This window comes from Homarus americanus, unplaced genomic scaffold (assembly GCF_018991925.1).
Source record: "Homarus americanus isolate GMGI-L3 unplaced genomic scaffold, GMGI_Hamer_2.0 scaffold32583, whole genome shotgun sequence".
Classification (NCBI taxonomy): Eukaryota; Metazoa; Arthropoda; class Malacostraca; order Decapoda; family Nephropidae; genus Homarus; species Homarus americanus.
Genome location: NW_024713129.1, coordinates 18793119 through 18810516, shown reverse-complemented (window position 1 = coordinate 18810516; position 17398 = coordinate 18793119). Strand labels below are relative to the sequence as shown.

The following is a 17398-nucleotide window of genomic DNA, read 5'->3' as shown; positions in this document are numbered from 1 at the left end:
GGTACTGAGCCAGATGCAAAAAGCACCAGAGATAACAGCACCAGAAGCAACAACACCAGAAATAAACAACACTAGAGGTAAGCAGAGGCAAACAGCACCAGAGACACAGCAATCCAGAAGCAACACCAGAGATAACAGCACCAGAAGCAACAACACCAGAGGCAACACACAAACAACACCAGAGATAACAGCGCCAGAGGCAACAACACCAGAGGTAACAGCGCCAGAGGCAACAGCACCAGAAGCAACAACAACACCAGAGGCAACAACACCAGAGATAACAGCGCCAGAGGCAACAACACCAGAGGTAACAGCACCAGAAGCAACAGCACCAGAGGCAACAACACCAGAGAGATAACAGCGCCAGAGGCAACAACACCAGATGCAACAACACTAGAGGTACAGCAGAGGCAACAGCAAGCAGAGGCAAATAAATACCAGAAGCAACACCAGAGGCAACAGCAAGAGGCAAAAATACCAGAGAGGGCAACAGAGGCACCAGTACCAGAAGCAACAACACCAGAGGTAACAACACCAGAGATAACAGTGCCAGAGGCAACAACACAGAGGTAACAGCACCAGAAGCAACAGCACCAGAGGCAACAATACCAGAGATAACAGCGCCAGAGGCAACAGACACCAGATGCAACAACACCAGAGGTAACAGCGCCCAGAGGCAAATAGCACCAGAGGCAACAACACCAGAAGCAACAACACCAGAGGCAAAACAGTACCAGAGGCAACAACACCAGAAGCAAACAACACCAGAGGTAACAGCACCAGAAGCAACAAAGCACCAGATGCAAACAACACCAGAGACAACAGCGCCAGAGGCAACAGCACCAGATGCACAACTAGAGAAAATAAAGCAGAGGCAACAGCGCCAGAGGCAACAACACTAGAGATAACAGAAGCAGAGGCAACAGCACCAGAAGCAACAAATACCAGAGATAACAGTACCAGAGGTAAAAAACACCAGAGGCAACACAACACCAGAGAGATAACAGCAGAGGCAACAAACACCAGAGATACAGCGCCAGAGGCAACAACACCAGAGGCAAACACCAGAGATAACAGCAGCCAGAGGCAACAGCACCAGAAGCAACAAAAAGCAGAAGCAACAACACCAGAGGCAACAGCACCAGATGCAACAACACCAGAGATAACAGCGCCAGAGGCAACAGCACCAGATGCAACAACACCAGAGATAACAGCGCCAGAGGTAACAGCGCCAGAGGCAACAGCACCCAGAAGCAACAACACCAGAAGTAACAACACCAGAGGCAACAACACCAGAGATACAGCGCCAGAGGCAACAGCACCAGATGCAACAACACCAGAGATACAGCGCCAGAGGCAACAACACCAGAGAGGCAAAACAGCACCAGAGATAACAGCACCAGAAGTAACAACACCAGAGGTAAGCAGCGCCAGAGGCAACAGCACCAGAGCAACAACACCAGAAGCAACAACACCAGAGGCAAAAAGCACCAGATGCAACAACAGAGATACAGCGCCAGAGGTAACAGCACCAGATGCAACAACACCAGAGATAACAGCGCCAGAGGTAACACAGCGCCAGAGGCAACAGCACCAGAAGCAACAACACCAGAAGCAACAACACCAGAGGCAACAACCAGAGGTAACAGCGCCAGAGGCAACAGCACCAGATGCAACAACACCGAGATAACAGCGGGTAACAGCACCAGAGCAACAACACCAGAGCAACAACACCAGAGGCAACACCAGGATAACAGCGCCAGAGGTAACAGCACCAGGGCAACAGCACCAGGCAACAACACCAAACAACACCAGAACAACAGCGCCAGGTAACAGCGCCAGAGCAACAGCACCAGATGCAACAACACCAGGATAACAGCGCAGGTAACAGCACCAGGAAGCAACAACGCAAACAACAACGCAGAGCAACAACACCAGGATAACAGCGCCAGAGCCAACAGCACCAGAATAACAGCACCAGAGCAACAACACCAGGATAACAGCGCCAGAGGTAACAGCGCCAGAGCAACAACACCAGAGGCAACAGCACCAGAGATAACAGCGCAGAGAGCAACAACACCAGATGCAACAACACCAGAGATAACAGCGCCAGAACAACAGCACCAGATCAATAACACGGGATAACAGCGCCAGAGATATAAGCGCAGGCAACAGCACCAGGATAACAGCGCAGGATAACAGCACCAGAGCAACAACACCAGATGCAACAACACCAGGATAACAGCGCCAGAACAACAACACCAGATGCAGCACACCAGGATAACAGCGCCAGAGCAACAGCACCAGATGCAACAACACAGGATAACAGCACCAGAGATAACAGCACCAGAAGCAACAACACCAGATCAACAGCACCAGGAGATAACAGCACCAGGATAACAGCACCAGAAGCAACAACACCAGATGCAACAGCACCAGGATAACAGCACCAGAGTAACAGCACCAGAAACAGCAACCAGATGCAACAGCACCAGAGAATAGCACCAGGATAACAGCGCCAGAGGCAGCAACAGATGCAACAACACCAGGATAACAGCGCCAGGGGGTAACAGCACCAGGGCAACAACACCAGAGCAACAACACCAGAGGCAACAACACCAGGATAACAGCGCCAGGTAACAGCGCCAGAGGCAACAGCACCAGATGCAACAACACCAGGATAACAGCGCCAGAGGTAACAGCACCAGAGCAACACCAAACAACAACACCAGAAGCAACAACACCAGAGGCAACAAGCGCCAGGGTAACAGCGCCAGAGAGCAACAGCACCAGATGCAACAACACCAGAGATAACAGCGCCAGAGTAACAGCACCAGAACAACAGCCAGAAGCAACAACACCAGAAGCAACAACACCAGGGCAACAGCGCCAGAGGTAACAACAGCCAGAACAACAGCACCAGATGCAACAACACCAGGATAACAGCGCCAGAGGTAACAGCACCAGAAGCAACAACACCAGAAGCAACAACACCGGGGCAACAACACCAGAGATAACAGCGCCAGAACAACAGCACCAGAATAACAGCACCAGAAACAACAACACCAGGATAACAGCGCGAGGGTAACAGCGCCAGAAGCAACAACACCAGATGCAACAACACCAGGATAACAGCGCCAGAGGCAACACCAGATCAATAACACCAGGGGATAACAGCGCCAGAGATAACAGAAAGAGAGGCAACAACACCAGATGCAACAACACCAGAGATAACAGCGCCAGAGGCAACAACACCAGATGCAACAACACCAGAGATAACAGCGCCAGAGGCAACAGCACCAGATGCAAACAACACCAGAGATAACAGCACCAGAGATAACAGCAACAGAAGCAACAACACCAGATGCACAGCACCAAGAGATAACAGCACCAGAAGCAACAACACCAGATGCAACAGCACCAGAGATAACAGCACCAGAGATACAGCACCAGAAGCAACAACACCAGATGCAACAGCACCAGAGCAACAACACCAGAGGATACACAGCGCCAGAGGCAACAGCACCAGATGCAACAACACCAGAGATAACAGCGCCAGAGGTAACAGCGCCAGGCAACAGCACCAGAAGCAACACCAGAAGCAACAAACACAGAGGTAACAGCCAGAGGCAACAGCACCAGAGATAACAGCACCAGAAGCAACAACACCAGAGGCAACAACACCAGAGGTAACAACACCAGAGGTAACAGCACCAGAGGCAACAGCACCAGAGACTAACAGCACCAGAAGCAACAACAACAGAGATAACAAGACCAGAAGAGCAGCACCACCAGAAGCAACAACACCAGAGGTAACAGCACCAGAGGTAACAAACACCAGAGGTAACAGCACCAGAAGCAACAACACCAGAGATAACAGCACCAGAAGCAACAACACCAGAGGTAACAACACCAGAGATAACAGCGCCAGAGGCAACAACACCAGAGGTAACAGCACCAGAAGCAACAACACCAGAGGTAACAACACCAGAGGCAACAACACCAGAGGTAACAGCACCAGAGGCAACAGCACCAGAGGCAACAACACCATAGGCAACAACACCAAATGCAACAACAACAGATGCAACAACACCAGATGCAACAACACCAGAGGTAACAGCACCAGAGGGAATAACACCAGAGGTAACAGCGCCAGAGGCAGCAGCACCACATGCGACAACACCAGAGGCAACAACACCAGAGGTAACAACACCAGAGGTAACAACACTAGAGGCAGTAGCACCAGAGGCAGCAGCACTAGAGGTAACAACACTAAAGGTAACAGCACCAGAGGCAGCAGCACTAGAGGCATCAATACCAGAGGCAGCAGCACCAGAGGCAGCAGCACCAGAGGTAACAACACTAGAGGTAACAGCACCAGAGGCAGCAGCACCAGAGGCAGCAGCACCAGAGGTAAATAACACTAGAGGTAACAGCACCAGAGGTAACAACACTAGAGGTAACAGCACCAGAGTAAAAAATAAACACTAGAGGTAACAGCACCAGAGGTAACAACACCAGAGGTAACAGCACCAGAGGTAACAACACTAGAGGTAACAGCACCAGAGGTAACAACACTAGAGGTAACAGCACCAGAGGTAACAACACTAGAGGTAACAGCACCAGAGGTAACAACACTAGAGGTAACAGCACCAGAGGTAACAACACCAGAGTGTACGGAAAGCACTATGCAGCAGCACCAGAGGCAGCAGCACCAGAGGTAACAACACTAGAGGTAATAGAGCACCAGAGGCAGCAGCACCAGAGGCAGCAGCAGCACCAGAGGTAACAACACTAGAGTGTACAGCACCAGAGGTAACAACATTAGGGATATTAGCACAAGAGGCAGCAGCACCAGAGGCAGCAGGCAGCACCAGAGGTAACAACACTAGAGGTAACAGCACCAGAGGTAACAACATTAGGATAATAGCACAAGAGGCAGCAGCACCAGAGTGCAGCGCTAGAAGAAGAAGCACTAGAAGAAGTAGCACTGAAGGCAGCACCAGAGGTAACAACATTAGAGGTAGCAGCACCAGAGGCAGCAGTGCACCAGAGGTAACACACCTGAGGTAACAGCACCAGGCAACAGCACCAGAGTATCATTACCAGAAGAAGCAGCACCGAAGGCAGCAGCACCAGAGGTAACAACACTAGAGGTAGCAGCACCAGAGGCAGCAGCACCAGAGGTAACAACACTAGAGGTAACAGCACCAGAGGCAACAGCACTAGAGGCATCAATACCAGAGGCAGCAGCACCAGAGGCAGCAGCACCAGAGGTAACAACACTAGAGGTAACAGCACCAGAGGTAACAACACTACAGGTAACAGCACCAGAGGCAGCAGCACAGCACCAGAGGCAACAGCACCAGAGGTAATAGCACTACAGGCAGCAGCACCAGAGGTAACAACACTAGAGGTAATAGCACCAGAGGCAGCATCACCAGAGGCAGCATCACCAGAGGTAACAGCACCAGAGGCAGCATCACCAGAGGTAACAGCACCAGAGGCAGCAGCACTAGAGGTAACAGCACCAGAGGCAGCAACACTACAGGTAACAGTAGCAGTGGCAGCAGCACCAGAGATAGCAGAAATAGAGGCAATAACACCAGAGGAAACAGCTCCAGAGGTAGCAATACCAGAGGCAGCAATACCAGAGGTAACAGCTCCAGAGGCAGCAATACCAGAGGCAAAATCACCAGAGGCAGCAGCACCAGAGGCAGCAGCAGCAGAGGCAGCGGTACCAGAGTACATGTCAACAGCAACAACGAAAACGACAAAATTAATCCATGGTGCTTTTAGTCGTAAGAAAACCCACACGTGCGTCGATCAGGACGGAGGCCATTACAAGGGCGGATGCAGGAATATCAAAAGGGGATCCAAGAAGTTTTGGGTGGGGGAAACATGGCGAGCAAAGCGAGCCCACTCATCGCCATGGGCATTTTGAGGCCATTTTTAAACCATGTGCATTTTATATTAGGAGATATTCTGAGGTCAATAGTAATTACTTTTTACTGTAAAAAAATGCCTGAGTACAATACTGCATTAAAAAAAAGTAATGGAATTTTCTAACTAAATGGCGGAGGGGGCGTGCACAAATATCATGTTCCCTGAAAAAATGCTTTTAGTACAATCGTAATTATTTTTGGGCTTACTTATAAAAAAAATGATAGTTATAAAAAGAGTGATACTAACAGTAGTGCTTGTTGACTCACCGACAGCGGTCTTATCGAGGTCCTCTTGAGTGCCTAATCGTAACCGGCAATGTAGAAGATTTTCCTCGTGTCCTTCACACTCCACACGGCGCACTCCGGCACTCCTTCCAGGCACCGGGCCAAAGGTACGCCCCTGGGATGCCGACTCCGCTCCTCTGCAAGACACGTGGGCGTGAGATGTTGTTAGGTGCTGTAGGTGTTGATGTCGTCCCTTGATAAATTAATTTTTGGGTAGATAAAACTCTCTGATGCACACACACACACACACACGCGCGCGCGCGCGCACTCTCTCTCTCTCTCTGATACTTCTTTCTCCCTTCCCTTTGAGCGTCTGCGCCCCTCGCTCCATCCTTCTCTTCTCCCATCTCTCCCCGTTTTTCCCCACTTTTCATGAATTATTGCAAAGGCGAGAAAAGATTAGAGAGAGAGAGAGAGAGAGAGAGAGAGAGAGAGAGAGAGAGAGAGAAGGTAACACGCCACCCACCTGGTAAAGCCGAGGCTCCTGCAGACGACGGAGGCCTCGTCTCTGGTCCACAGGTGAGGGGTGTCCGTCACCATCCTCCAGTCACCTCGTCCTCCACTCACCTTTACGAAACAAATTTAGTTCTCTCAGGTATAACACGGATATAATAAAGAAAACACGTATATAATTTTTGGAGAGCTTGTATATATTGTACTGTTTATGTGTGTGCTAAGTCATTGTGAACTTGTACGCCAATCCTACTCAATCTTTCTTTTAAAAATAAAATTAAATGTGAAAGAAGGAAGATTTAGACATGAAGCCTTTAAGTGGGGAGGCCATTAGGTAAAAAAATCATAATGAAACATAAGTATCAAGAGGAAAATAAAACACGCTGCTAAAAGCATGAGGAAGACGAAACAGTGAATGAAAATAGTTAAAGGAGTACGTCAGAAAGAAGAAAAGACAAGAAACAACTGATATAACACTCGGAAAATAATAGAGAATAAGTGGGTGATAAAACAAAGAGGAAAACATAAACAGGATTAATAAAAGAGAGGAGAACACAAATAAAGGTTAAATTTTAAGTTTTCAGTCTTTATTTACGCCCCTCATATAGGGACGGGAGTCATATATACAGACCAACCGGCCGTCAAACTGAACTACAGAGATTGTTGTCCGCTTCCCCCCTCCTTCTCATTGTGCGTCCCTTCCTCCTGCACAAGCTATGTACCTAGCTCCCTATCTCCCATGCTGATTACTAGGGCCCGGATAGTTATGCATTTGCATATTTCATATGCAAATGCATATTTTGCGTGATTTCTATGATAAGTGCATATTACCTAGATAACTGCATATAAATGCATATTTTGGTAAAATATTCATCTGGCAGTATCTCTTTGTTGCCACTGAATGAGCACACGTGGTACTGGGAGGTGAGGTGAGGTGTGGTTAGGTGAAGTGAGGTGAGGTCACGTCGCTTTAATCTGTCGTTTCCACACCTGGTCATGACTCATTGGACTAGTGAGTTAGTCAGTCAGGAGCAGTGCTGCTGTGTGGAGCTACTCTCCTCTGCTGCTCGTGAAAATGCGGAAAGTACAAAGAAACCAAAATGAAGTGCTGAGATCATATGTAAAGGAATTTGATGCATTTACTACTGATGGAAGTGTACTGTTTTGTAAATATTGTGAAGCACCAGTGACAGCGAGCAAGAAATTTCAAGTCCAACAACACCTTAAAACAAGCAAGCACATCCGACTCGAAGCTGTTAAGTCCAATAGTGCACAAAAGGAGCAACAACTACTTCTTGCATGTTCCAGTAAGTCAGGGCCTGATCGTTCCCAGTTCAACGCAGATTTGTGCAAGGCATTTGTTTCAGCGGATATTCCATTGCATAAACTGAATAACAAGTGCCTAAAGTCATTCCTGGAACAGTATACTGGAAAAAAGGTGCCTGACGAATCAACATTACGTAAGAACTGTTTCACAATTGTTCAAGGACACGATGAAAATCATAAGGAGAAAGGCTTGTGGAAAGAAAATGTGGGTGTCACTCGATGAAACCACTGATGTTGAGCAACGGTGTATTGTGAATCTTATTTTTGGTGTGTTGGGAGATGTAATGTAAATGTAAATGCATGTTCATATATATTTTTTGAAGCACTTTCACATATATATGTTAAATACATTACGTATATTGCTTAATAAACATTAACATTAGTTTATATTAACTATTTTGTTTCCGTATAACCTGCATTCTTGGCTTTATAAGTGACAATTTTAGTGCATATGAATGCATATTTCCCCTGTTTTAGTGCATATTTGCATGCATATTTCATGGTTTTTTGCTCCCCCCACCCACACTGATTACACCACTCACCTGAACATAACCGGCCCAGGGTACTTCACCTCCCCGCAGCCTGATCTTCTGACCCGATGAAGGAGGAACCACGTAGGAGACGGTGTCACTCCCTGCAGAAGAAGTACATTAGTTCTGGTGTATTGAATGTGTCACATTGGTGCAGCGTTTGTTGAAATTTGCAATTAAAGAAATCCAGATTTGTGCGGTAGTGGGCTCTGGCAGTTGTTTGAAGTACTGTACAACAGTACAAAGAAAAAAAAAACTGGTAAAGTTGCGGAAATGTGTTTCTACACCCCTGTGGTAACCCATACCTCCAAACGGCAACGTTGCAGTAGTAGTACCACCGTTTATGAATGAATGGGTATTGGTCGTGTAACGACGGACGTGATTGGTGAATAGGTTTGCTATAGGTCATATTGGTTGGCCGTTTGGAGACACGGTGTTACCACAGGGGGCGATGGGAACACTTTTGCTCAACTGTACTACTATATATATAATGAAATTAAATTGACTGTGGTTTTGTGTGTGATCCAACATACACAGGAAGATTAGAAGTGTCGTGATGAAACATCGGAAGGGGGGTGGGGGGGTCCTATTGTGAGAGCATAAGATACAATAGGATAGATAAGTGGGCTTCTGAGTAATATAATATTGCCACTAAGGGTCAAGAGCTTCTCAGATATTAGGATATTCAATAATTATGTCCATTAAGATGTGACTTTAAGTAAGGTACACTAACTGTCCGGTCCGTAAGTGTGCAACAATCTATCTGTGTGTTCCGGGTGAGTGTGTACGGATTGTGTACGGGAAGGTTGGTATGGGTGCCTGTATAGCAAAGGTTTCCACCTACCTATGGTTCATGTAGATCGACAATGAAAACGTAGACAACATAAATCTCGATAAAATCACACAGGAAAAGGGAAACAATAGAGCACCTTATCTTTCGTCTTTATTCAAGACACCTTGAACAAAGACGAATGATAAGGTGCTTTATTATTTCCCTTTTTCCTGTGTGATTTGTCGAGATATACCTATGGTATGGTCATATTAGTTACGTCCCACAGGACCCGCATAATATCATCAACACCATTGCATTAATTATCTTACAAGGCACTACATATGAAATAGTGTGTGTAATACACCTGCGTCATAGGCCGTGTTCCATCAAGTGTTGACATATACAGTTAAGTATCGGACACGAGCGAGTTGCCTCAGGCAAGGGAAGCAGGGCTACCACCATAATACAGGACCAACACGCATATTCCACTATCTCTCTTCCCTGGTGTCATATTGTTTTGCACATAATCCGTGTGGTACTTTTTTTTACTGTGCTACACAAACAGTCCTGCCCAGTAAAACGGTGCCAGGTCTCTTTGGTGAGGAGAAGAGAATGGTGTTCATTAATAACTTTTAATGTTATAATCACGGGTTTGCTATAATATATTTATTCTTTTCTGAGGAGAGAGAGAGAGAGAGTGTGTGTTTGTGTGTGTGTGTGTGTATGCATAGTCTTTATTCTAAAAAGTGTTCATGGTGTAGGTATACAGGCAAGAGTGCATTCATGTGTAAGTTTGGGCGTAATGGTTAGGTACTCACTCACTGATGATCTGCTCGTGAAACACACAGTCTTGGATGGGAAGTCACAGATTCCCTTGGCATAATTGAAGAGCGTCCCTGGGGCACATCTTTGTAGGCTCGGCCGTCCACGCCAACAGTTGATGAATTTACTGCAGTCCTGAGGGGATTATTGGTGTTCATGGGGCAGTGATTATGGGTGTCAAGGGGTAGAGGTTATTGGGTCGTGGTGAATTAGTTATTGGTGTCATAGGGCAGTTCTTATGGGGTCACGAAGAAATAATTATTGATGTTATGGGGCAATAGTTATGGGTGTTATAAAGCAGTGTTTATTGGGGTTCATAGGACAATGTTTATAGGAGTTATAAGGTAGTGGTTATGGTTGTCATGGGGCAGTGGTTATAGGAGTTATGGGATAGTTTTTATCCATTATCCATCTGTCACACACACTAAGTACTTTCCTCCTTTCCCCTTCTCTCTCTCTCGTATAATCTTCTTCTCTCCCTATTCTTCTATCATTTTGCTCTCCTCCTTCCCATTTCTCTATTTCTTTTTTTTTTTCATTCTTTTCTCCTTTACCTCGCATTTCTTCTCCTTCCTCCTTTCCCTCGCATTTCTTTTCCTTCCTCCTTCCCTTTCCCCATTCCCATCCCTTCTTCTCCCCTTTCCTCTCATTCCTTCTCCTCTTTCCAATCCTTCCTCCTTCTCTTCCCCCTCCTCCTTCCCTCTCCCCTTTCCATCTACTCTTTTCCTTCCTTCCCTCTCCCTTCCTCATCCTTCCCTCTCCCATTTACTTTTCTACCCTACCATCCCTGCCCATCATACCTTGAGATAAGGAAAGATTCCATTCGGCTTAGGACACATAGTAATGGAATCCTTTAGTCCTAACGTCTTCAGGAGTCTCTTTCCTTTGTCCTTTGTCTTCTGGTATGTCCATTCCACCTGCCGAAGGAGCAATAGGTAGTTTGATTAATTTATTTCATTTTTGATAATATTTTTCGGTGATTCAGAAAAAAATATTAAATACAAACTTGGTTATTGATTCCATTATCGATATTTCTTATGTATTATTATTATTATTATTATTATTAAAGAAGTAGCCATACTGACCTTATCCCTGAGGTCATTGAAGATTCCGACCACTGAATTTGCCGCTGTCCTGGCACTCTCTGACACCTGTGGCACCAACATCTGAGTTACTGTGGCACTCTACATCTGTGTTTGGTTGTTAGTGACAGTGTTGTCTGGGTAGAGATGTGTGGGTTGTTTTCGTGTGTGAGGAAAGACGCTAACTCCAACTACTATTACTAAATATATATTCATTAGCCATTTGTTTGTGTACCTGCATCTTTGGCTGTGTGTCTGTATCTATGTCTGGTGTCTGTATCTTTACCTGGTGTCTGTGTGTCTGTGTGGTTGGCTCCTAATTTGTGTAACTCTTTGTATCTAATTTGAGAGTTCATCAGCGATTCCTATGGATATTTCATACTTATTTGCTACCAATAATCACATCACTCCTAATACCACTAACTGTTATATTATTGTCTCTGTATACAGTATATCTAATATTACTAGTAAGATTAATACTAGTGTACTGTACTATCAAACAACTGGGTACGAGGGGTCTCTCTGTGGTGAGTAAAATAATAAGGCGTTAGCTAAATAAAATAGTAAAAATGACGTCCAGTAGTTATGGGTTAAGAGAGATCATTTATTACAGTTGCTACTGCCATTTTTCTTCAAACTTTGCTTTTGACTTCTGCTCCTACTACTAATACTACTTTTTTTTTTTTCAACGTGGCCTCCAGCCTCCCCCAATAGCCACACCTTCGCCACCATTTATTTACCTTAATATTAAATATTAATACTATTACTACTACTATTACTACTACTATAACTACTACTACTACTACTGTAATGACCACGGTCGTACACGTCAGTTATCGTAAAATCAGACGATTCATATTACGCTCAATAGCCCACAAAACATGTAACTATGCCTTCCTTATCGAGTCTCCCATCTGAGGCATCCGTTTTCTCATTGCTTCCCAGTTTAGGTGCCGTCCATTTTTTCTGACTTCCTGACCCCCAACTTCTCTATAAAGTAAATATGAATTTGAGAGAGAACACCATTGTTTTGAGTCAACTTAGATATGTCTGATTACAGTTAAAGCATACAAGATCCTTTGTTAGTGATGTTGAAAGCTTTAACTGTTTTTAGTGTTAGTAACACTGGTTAAGTAAGTGAGTGTCCAGTCTGCCAGTACGAATGGCATCCGATGATATTGTGCTTCCACCTTCCTTATCAATCTCTCATGAGGGACTCTATCGAATGCTTTACTGAAATCTAAATAAATTATATCATATGACTCATCATTATCTACTGCTTCATATACTTCTGAGAAAAAGCTAAGCAAATTTGTGAGACAAGAACGTCCCTGGGTGAACCCGTGCTGAGAAGAATGAATTAAGTTGAATGTTTCAAGGTGGCTTCTGATTTTTGTAGCAATAATTGACTCTAGCAACTTGGCTATGATTGACGTGAGACTAATGGAACGGTAATTTGATGCTATTGATTTATCACCCTTTTTGAAAATCGGAACTACATTTGCAAGTTTCCAAGCTTCTGGCACTAGGCCCGATTCTAATGACTTATTAAATAAAACTGCTAATGGATTACTCAGCTCATCTCTACATTCTTTTAATATTCTAGCATATACCTCGTCTGGACCAGGCGATTTATGAGGCTTCAGTTTGTTAATTACTTTAAGCACATCGTTACTAGTAATATTGATATTCATCAACATATTTTCTATACTGTCGTTATATACCTTATGAACTTCTGGAAACTGTGCTAGGTTTTCATTTGTGAATACGGAGCGAAAATGACTATTTAACGTACTACACATTTCTAACTCATCATCAGTCATTTCTCCTGTCGTAGTTTTAAGGGGACCTATTGTATCTCTAACCTTTGATTTATACAGTTGATAAAAAGCTTTGGGGTTATTTTTCGATTCGTTTGCTACCTTGATTTCATAATTTCTCTTTGCTTTCCTAATTTCTGTTTTTACCTGTCTTGTTAGGTTCTGATAGTAACCAAGTAAGTGATTTTCGCCTTTCTTAACTTTTCTATATACTCCTTTCTTTTTCCCTAGAAGATCTAAGAGTCTATTATTCATCCATTTTGGTTGGTTCCGTATCGATCTGAATTTTCTTTTAGGGATGTGTTTATTTTGGGCATTATTGATTGTCGCAATAAATTGTTCATAAATAGCTGCTAAATTAAATTCGGGGTTATCCCGTCCTAAGTTGACAGTTTCCGGAGGTGTGGGGGGGATTAATCTTTTGACCATAGGGTCATCCCTTAGGTCTCTCCTTAAGCTACCGTAATTAGCCTTCCTAAAATCCGGGATCAAGGCCGAATGTTCCTTCTTCCTGCCATCCCATATTATGTTAAAATATATGGCTTTATGATCACTGTTTCCTAGTTCGTCTCCAATCCCAACATCTTTTACTAGATTTTCATTATTACTGAGAACTAAATCGAGGATATTATTTCCTCTAGTGGGCGAGTTTATGAATTGATATAAAAAACTATTGTAACTCACGTACCTAGAAGCTCGTTAGCACGCTACCTAACAGTTCAATGAGATATGTTATATTCTAATAAAAGTCTGGGTGGTGGCAGGCTACCGTTGTAAGTATAATAAGTGTTATAGTAAGAATGACATGGTTTCCCAGATTAATCCATGGTCTAGAATATAACTAAAGCAGGATATAATTGCGTGAAAGTAAGGGCATAAAATTCAGAAAATAAAATAATATATATGAAAGAAGGAATGAAGTAAAGAAAAGAATATTGACTTAGAAAATATAAGCAAAGAAATATAAGATATATAATTATGGAGAGAAGGACTCAAAATATAAAATTATTAATAAATATATACACAAGAATATAAGTATAGAAGTATTGAAAAGAATAAATATATGAAATAGGGTAAAGAGGAGAAACGTGCCCCTTACACTACTACTAATACTATCAATGCAACACCACAACTGCACTCACAGCATCACGAAAAGACCACGCGGATGAACCTCTGCCACCTCCTCTGTTTGGTCCAGAGGGTGGTCCTTGTGTGTCCGTGGCGTGAGAGGGGGTTTCTTGTCTATTTCTGGCGTGGGGAGGTGGTCCTTGTGTGTCCGTGGCGTGAGAGGGGGTTTCTTGTCTATTTCTGGCGTGGGGGGGTGGTCCTTGTGTGTCCGACGTGTGGGAGGCTGTGATGTCCACGTCTTCTGCTGTAGCACAGGTAACAGCGTGTGGCCAGTCGCAAGTGGAGGTAGCTAGATTGAAGAGGGTACCTGGACCGCATGACTGAAGGTGTGGACGTGTATTGGCGCAGTTGATGAATTTTGAACAGTCCTGATGGGGAGAGGAAACAAATTCTGAAAGTGGAAACTGAGAGAGAGAGAGAGAGTCGTTGTCTTCTTCCTCAATAATAATAGATTAGTTGTGATCCCTTGAAAGTTTTATTGTCAGGTGTTTATCACTAAGATAATTTCTCTGAAAAAATTAATGTATCTCAATCAGGGACACACACACACACACACACAGACACACACACACACACTAATCTGTGCTGTACCTGTATGTAGGGGAAGAGTCCATTATGTTCCGGACAGGTCAATACTCCGGGCACAGCCTGACTGTCACCTGCTCGCGTATGACCCATAGGTAGTTGACTTCCGGGTTTGGGACCTCTAGTTCTTTGACCACTGGATGTGTAACTTCTGTCTGTGTGGCGTGTAGGCGTTTGGGCGTGGCGAGCAGTGTCTTCGGGTCGTCTAGACGCCAATAAAGAACTAGTCGTATCATCGATGTCTTCTTGTCGGCCCGCAACATCTAAGAAAACATAAACGTATTTTTATATTTATTTAACATTATATACACAGGAAGTCTTTCTTTCATCAGTAATTTCACATCTGCCGGGACTAGGAGGCTGGCTATTTTCACCACCTGCCATGAATCTGATTCTGGGTGGGTTAGTTTATTTATTATTTCCATGTCCACAAGACAAGTGTAACAATTAACATGGAAATCTGAATGAATATTTATGTACATTGCCAATGTTTTTAGCTTTACAGTGACTTTACTGATTGATGAAACTCAGTATCATAATTAACCGTTCATATATATATATATATATATATATATATATATATATATATATATATATATATATATATATATATATATATATATATATATATATATATATATATATATACACAAGACATCTTCAGAGGCAACTAGATTACATGGACAGAGAGAGGCTTAAATATACAGGGTGACCATATTAAACATGAGGTCAGGTCATAATGTTGTCATCCACTAATCCCCACACCAACACCAACACACACACGTAGAAGAGCTTAAGAGAAGGGGGCGACGTGACTAGTCAGGTCAGGTCAAAAATAAGGGACCCACTTGAAGGTTCCAAGTGTTCCCTGAAGAAAGCAGTGATGGGTAGGGAAACACCGGGTAACACTGAAGTCCATTTATTAACGGATAGGAGAAATACAAGTGGTGACTTGCGTGTGCCTTGCACGAGGCACGGAGTCAGACTGAGACTGCCTTGCCATATGGCAGCCTCGGGGCAATGTTGCCACATAACACGTGCAGTGTTGCCATGTAATTATATACATAGGTGCTACTCGGCACAGTAGCTTATTTACAAGGTTGCTACTCGGCACAGTAGCTTACATACATAACCTACACCACTAAATAACTATCCTACATCTAGATCCAAGGTTTTCAAAGCATTTTTAACCTTGGGCCACTGACAAATAAATTTGTGTAACATAATATCAGTTTTGAACTGACCGTCACTAAGGTATATTGATTTTAATTCCTTAATCAAACTAGCTTCAACCAGAAGTCTTTCTGTGACACAAGATGATTTGAATACTTCTAAGCTTTTTTCCCAAGCAATGGGATGATTATTATTCCTAACATGAACGACCAGGGCACTGCTTTCAGATGCTGTTCTGATATTGTACTTATGTTGTCTGATTCTGAGCTGCAATGTTTTTTCTGTCTGTCCTACATAATTACCATTACATTTGCTACATGGAATACAATAAACACTTCCATATACATTCGAACTTGGGCTATTTTTTATTAACATATTGGTAATGGTTGAGTCATACTTGAAAACAACATTAATATTTAGTAGTTTGAGGGATCGAACTAACGGGACAAATTCATTACGATAGGGCAGAGTCAAAATATTCTTAAGTGTAGGAATTTGCCTGGTTTGAGAGGAATGAAAGGACTTTATCATTTAAAATTACAAGATCTCATTTAACTCGGTGGAAATAATCAGCAATTTGATCAAGCATACTCGACAAAGCTATAAGATGCTTATTTCAAAGAGCATTATTACGTTTAAAGTTGTATTTACCCATTAGTTAATTGGACAGTGATGTTGACAAGCTAATGAATAGTCGGTTAACTTTACAGACTTTTTGGAAGAACAAGTTTTTGAGTCAAATTGACCACACACACACACACACACGCACACACATATGGATGTTACATACAAACATATACACAAACCCTCTTATTCTATTTCTCTTCTCCCGCTTCGCATTTTCTTTAATCTTTCTTTATCATCGTCTGCCACTTGTCCTTGTTTCCCTTATATTAAAAAATCTACAAAGTGGCGAAGACAACCATCTTCCTGTAAACTTAACCTCACTGTAAACTCACTTCTCTCAGGAGGTGGCTTTCGAGCGCGGCCTCTGCTGTACACTCTCACAGGAGGTTCATTTGTCGTAGAGGACACGTGGTCATTTAAGGGCTTGAGTACGACACGCTCCTTATGCTTGGGAGACCTGTTGGCGGTGCCTGGGTGGTAGATCTGTGTGTTGGAAGTAGAGCTGCGTCAGTAAGGTGTTGTGAGGAGGGGCTGGTGGAGGGAGGATGTTGGGTCAATAGCTCTGATTGATGAGAGTGAGGATAATGTTGATGATGTTGAGGATGATGATGATGATGAATGTAATGATTATATTGAAATGCTGTTCCATGATAAAATTGTGTTGAAAATGATGAAGTTATTAATGATGATAAATTGGTAATAATAATAATAATAATAATTATAATAATAGAAATAATAATAACAATAATAACAACAACAGCAACAATAATAGTAATATAACAATAATAATAATAATAATAATAATAATAATAATAATAATAATAATAATAATAATTATAATAATAATTAT

General features: G+C 43.3%; 1 protein-coding gene across 1 annotated transcript in view; it reads right to left on the bottom strand.

Annotated features, from left to right (window-relative positions):
* LOC121868865 (serine protease svh-1-like) overlaps positions 1-17052 on the bottom strand; it is a 68183-nt gene extending 51131 nt beyond the window's left edge. Inside the window, exons 1-9 of the mRNA XM_042369864.1 lie at positions 16881-17052; positions 14755-15011; positions 14178-14531; positions 11219-11284; positions 10934-11050; positions 10130-10268; positions 8552-8643; positions 6697-6797; positions 6213-6367 (exon numbers count right to left, since the gene is read on the bottom strand). Coding sequence (XP_042225798.1) covers positions 6213-6367; positions 6697-6797; positions 8552-8643; positions 10130-10268; positions 10934-11050; positions 11219-11284; positions 14178-14531; positions 14755-14841 — 1111 coding nt within the window. The 5' untranslated portion in view covers positions 14842-15011; positions 16881-17052. The remainder of the gene's footprint in view (positions 1-6212; positions 6368-6696; positions 6798-8551; positions 8644-10129; positions 10269-10933; positions 11051-11218; positions 11285-14177; positions 14532-14754; positions 15012-16880) is intronic.
* Between the last annotated feature and the right edge of the window lie 346 nt (positions 17053-17398).